Below are 4,671 nucleotides of genomic sequence, written 5' to 3'. Positions count from 1 at the left end.
GCCGCATCAGTCTCTGTCGCGGCTGCGCCGTGGTACGTCCCCACCCGCCGTGCACGAGGGCTCCCTTTTCTCCACATCTTCACCGACACTTTTTTTCCCCCCAAATCGAGGTACGTGTGATTGACAATTATCTGGGGTTTTTTGGAAGTAGCCATTTTAGTGGGTGTGAGATCCTATCTCATCGCGGGTTTGATGGGCATTTTGACTAGTGACTAGTGGCGTTGAGCATGTTTCATGTGCTCGTTGGCCATTTGTATGTCTTTGGAGAAATACCTATTCAGGTGCTTTGCCCAATTTTTAATCGGGTTGTTTTGTTGTTGAGTCGTAGAATTTCGTATGTATCCTGGACGTTAAGCTGTTTTCAGAGGCGGAATCTGCAGACATGTTCTCCCATTCCTCGGGTTGCCTTTTTACTCTACAGATAGTGTCTCTTAATGCACAGAATTTAAAGGTTTTTACGAAGGCCAATCAATCTATTTTTCCTCTTTTGCTACCTGTGCATTTGGTGTAATATCCAAGAAATCATCACCAGATCCAGTGCTGTGCAGCTTTGTCTTCTGTTCTAGGGATTTGGGGTTGGAGGTCCGGTGTTTAGGTCCTGGGTTCATTTCGAGTTCACTTTTATGTGTGAGAATAGAGAAGGCGACCCATCACGCCAGGCCCGGCCGGCGGCTGAGGGACGGTTAACCTGCTCATCGGCTGCTGCAGTGTGGCGGTGCCTCCGAAGTCCCCCCAGGGGTGGGCTGTGGCTGCCCCACCTGTGCGCACCATGGGGCCCGTTACGGCGCCTCGGCTCCAGGGTCAGGGAGAGTCCTCCCGGCGCTGGTGCTGGCGCTGGCGCTGGCGCTGGCCCACTCAAACAAGGTTGCTGTTTGGCAGGGCCTCGCAGCGTCGCAGGGGAGCTGCAATGGCCAGGGGCAGAGGCAGGCGCCCTGCAGCCACGAGCGAGGAGCGGGGCCTCCTGGTCTTGGCTGGCTGCGGTGCTCTGCCCACTTTCCCTGCCTGTTGGGAGGGTGATGGATGGGACAGACACAGCCCTGCTCTGTGTCTTTCAGTGGGATGACAGAGTGTGCTAACTACTTGATGTCATGTGGAAATAAGCCCACTCGGTGGGGGCAGGCCAAAGAACGGCAGGTTGCCATAACAAGTGGGGGCAGGGGTATCCTGAGCGAGAGGAGACAACTCGTCCGTCTTGGAGTCTCTTCACTGTCACCTGTGCCTCGACTCTGCCCTGCCGGAGCGGGCTAACTGGCTTCTTTTCCAGGGAGCAAAGCTTGTACTGGCTCGCGATCCAGCAGCTCCCCGCGGACCCCATGGAGGAGCAGTTCCCCGTCCTGAACGTCACCCGGTACTACAATGCCAACGGGGACGTAGTGGAGGAGGAGGAGAGCTCCTGCACCTACTACGAGTGCCACTACCCGCCCTGCACAGTGATCGAGAGGCAGGTACGCGCCTGCCCGCTGCCCGCTCCCTGCGGCTGCCGTCCCTGGGGTTGCGGGTCCTTCTGACCCGGGTGCCGCGTCTGCCCCAGCACCGGGTCTCCACGTGATTGTGAAGCCGTGTGTCCTGTGTTCTTTCAGCTCCGGGAGTTCAACATCTGTGGGCGCTGCCAAGTTGCACGCTACTGCGGCTCCCAGTGCCAGCAGAAGGACTGGCCCGCCCACAAGAGGCACTGTCGGGAGAAGAGGCGCCCCTGCCAGCACGAGCTGGAGCCCGAGCGATGACGGCCCTTCTGGCCCCGTGGACAGATGGGAGGGTGGAGCCGGTGGTGCGGTGGCCACCAGCCACGGCCCCAAAACGGGGACCACGTGCACACTGCGCTCCCTTGGAGCAGAGACAGCCGGGGAGGCCACCAGGATGCTTCCCGTTATTTATATGTTAATATGTTTGTAAACTCATGTACAGTTTTTTGGGGGGAAGGGGGAGGGTTAGAAATTGCAAATAGAATCATTTGCTGTCATCTTCAAATGGCAGACGTCAGGCCACACGTCTAAAACTGTCGTGGAGCCCGGAGGCCCTGGGGACTCACACCGGCTCAGAGAGCAAAGGGCGAGGCGGGTACCCAGTGCCCTCCTGGCTCCACCCTCGTCAGCCGGCTGTCTGTGGGGTGGACTGAGCAGCGTGATGACACCCAGGCCCATCCTCGCCGTGGGCGGGAGTTGTGGAGCAGGCACGGGGGGATCTCAGCCCCAGCTCTGCGGAGACCACCCTTGACTCTGGCGCTGCATGCCTCGCGGGTGGGTTGGCTTCTGGGCGGGTCCACTGAGGCCACTGCGCCTGTGCATCGGAGCAGCCAGAGTGCCTGAGCGCCGCTTCCCCACCCCCTGGGCTGGGCTATGGTCCCCGGGACTCACTCCCTATCCCGTGGTAGTCACAGTAGCTGAGAGCTGGGTGGCACCTTATTTACACACCTTGCAGAGCCTGCTGGGGCCAGTGAGCCGGGCTGTGTGGCCAGCATCTGGCTGGTCTCCAGGCCCAGCTAGTGCAATGGCGGCCTTGCCTTCGGGGGGAGCGGAGGCTGGCTGGCCCAGCTGCAGCCGTCTGGCCCGCGTTGGTCCTGCTGCACTTGCCTTCTTGCAGCTCCTCTGCCGTCTTCTAGGACGCCCTGGCTGAGGAAGACTCCTTGGTGGCCTTTGGTCTATGATCTGAGCTGCTGATAGCTTTTTCTGCAGTACTTGGGGTCTCCCCGGGCAATGCACCCTGGAGAACAGGACTGGGGATACGGGGTGGTAACAGGCAGGGAGCAGGAAGGTTCAGCCCTGACCCCAGGGGAGGGGCTCTGACGGCGAGGGCTCCACGTGCTCCCCACATGTGTTTGACCGTGGCAGCTCGGCTGCAGCATCTTCTAAGTCAGAGACAATTTTGCTACACGTGGGAGGTCTGCTCTAGGTCTCCCCAGAGCTTGGCTCAGCGTGAGAGGCTCGAAGCTATTGAGAAAGAGGGTATGTGTGATTCCTACAGAAAGCTGGCTTTGGCCCTTGGTATGGTTCTAGGCTGGGTAACTCCTGCTTCCAGAGGCCAGCTCTGGCCAGGACACTTCCAGCAGGGAGCCCTTGTAGGCTGGCATGCTGGGGTTTGGGTGGTCCTCCAGGCAGGGGCTGCGAGTGTGCTCAGCCATCTGCTTCCAGTTTGCTGGGACGAGGAGGCACTGGACTGCAGGCTGTGGGTTTTGCATGTCCTTTGGGGAGTGGCCAGGTTGGCACTCCAGCCTGTCTGTACCCCCTGACCAGCACAAATTGTTCTGTGGTCAGTTATTTGTCAGAAAATTATAGGGGAAGGGAAGTGCCCAGCGTCTCGGCTGGCCACAGAGTGCCATGTTGGGTCCTGACACCTGGGTGCTTACAACCGTGTCATGCAGCTCATCTGGAATAGCCACGTGGATCACTGTCCCCGTGGCTGCTGAGAGCTGAAGCCACACCAGGTAGCCGTCCCCTACCTGATCATGCTGTGCCTAGGCGGTCAGTCTGTGTGTGGGAGCTGGGAAGGTGGCCATGGACCTAGAGTTTGTTCTTTCCCTTTGCTAATGTCGCCACCATGGCGCCTGGGGCGGATGCTGTCATAAAGGTGCTGTTGGGTCCAGAGATCGTTTTTACCCATTTGCCTTCCTTGTCCCCAATACCCAGCCCCTGGTTTCTTTTCCGATGGCCCCAACCTCTGATTTTCAGAGCCATACATCTGAGAACACCTATGAAAGTTCAACATTCAGATGGTTGAAACGTGGGGTTTGTTTCTAACCCGTTCGGAGCATAGCATGGGGCTGCTTGAGCTGATCCTCTTAGACCAGGTGGAGTGTGTGGTTCAGCCAATTCAGAATGTCCTGCTGCTTCCTGACCCTGTCTGCTCCTCTGCTTCGGCTGCCGCCTCAGCTGCTGACTCCTGTCTGTATCTGTAGCCATAGCCCTGTTTCAAAACCGCAGGCTAAACATCCCTGTGGATGTCAGTCGCAAACAGACCAGGTTCTTGGAGCTGCTGTAACAAAGTATCAGCATCTGGGTGGCTTGAAACAACAATGTATTGTCTGGGTTCTGGAGGCCGGAGGTCAAGGTGTGTTCCAGGCCTCCCCTAGCACTGGCAGCTTCTGGTGGGCCACAACGTACCCGTGTGCCTGTGCATCACCTTCCCTCTGGTGGGTGGCTCTGGCAGACCAAACCCCCTTCACACGGACAGCACTCATATTTGGATCCCCCGCTTCGTTTTAACTGGATCCTGTGAAGGTCACATTCTGTGGTGGGACCTCCACGTATCTTTTTGAGAGGATGTAATTCAACCCATAACAGTATCCAAGACGTGGCTCGCCGAAGCTGTTGTGCAGAGGCCAGTAGTTTTCCTGAACGGTATCAGCACCTACTTCCTCTCCCCAGTCAGGGCATGGCTGTGCTGCGTCTCTCCCATACAGCCTAAGCCTCACTGCCCAGCACTCCCGCCTCAGGCGCCCCCGCTGGCCTGTGTCCTTTCTCCCCTGTCGTGGCAGGCAGGTCTTTGCTTCCGCCCATGCCCCGCACTCGCCTTACTGGGGGGCCATGAGGGACGGAGGGCGGCGGAGGCCCAGCCCCTTTCGGACCGACCGTGGACTCGGCTCCCTGAATGTCCAGGCCCTGTGCTCGCCCCTTCAAGGCCCAGCTCCTACCGTTCCGTGCGGGACGAGGTGTCCCCGCGTCTCGTCCCCGGAGC

At 58.7% G+C, this 4,671-nt stretch overlaps 1 protein-coding gene across 1 annotated transcript in view; it reads left to right on the top strand.

Moving 5' to 3' along the window:
• Positions 1–1,983, top strand: part of ZMYND19 (zinc finger MYND-type containing 19) — a 7,154-nt gene extending 5,171 nt beyond the window's left edge. Inside the window, exons 4-5 of the mRNA XM_025051250.1 lie at positions 1,265–1,445; positions 1,581–1,983. Of these exons, the coding sequence (XP_024907018.1) occupies positions 1,265–1,445; positions 1,581–1,724 (325 nt within the window). The 3' untranslated portion in view covers positions 1,725–1,983. The remainder of the gene's footprint in view (positions 1–1,264; positions 1,446–1,580) is intronic.
• Positions 1,984–4,671: the final 2,688 nt, after the last annotated feature.

Source organism: Pteropus alecto, unplaced genomic scaffold, assembly GCF_000325575.1.
Source record: "Pteropus alecto unplaced genomic scaffold, ASM32557v1 scaffold67, whole genome shotgun sequence".
Classification (NCBI taxonomy): Eukaryota; Metazoa; Chordata; class Mammalia; order Chiroptera; family Pteropodidae; genus Pteropus; species Pteropus alecto.
This window is presented reverse-complemented; position numbering and strand designations above follow the sequence as displayed.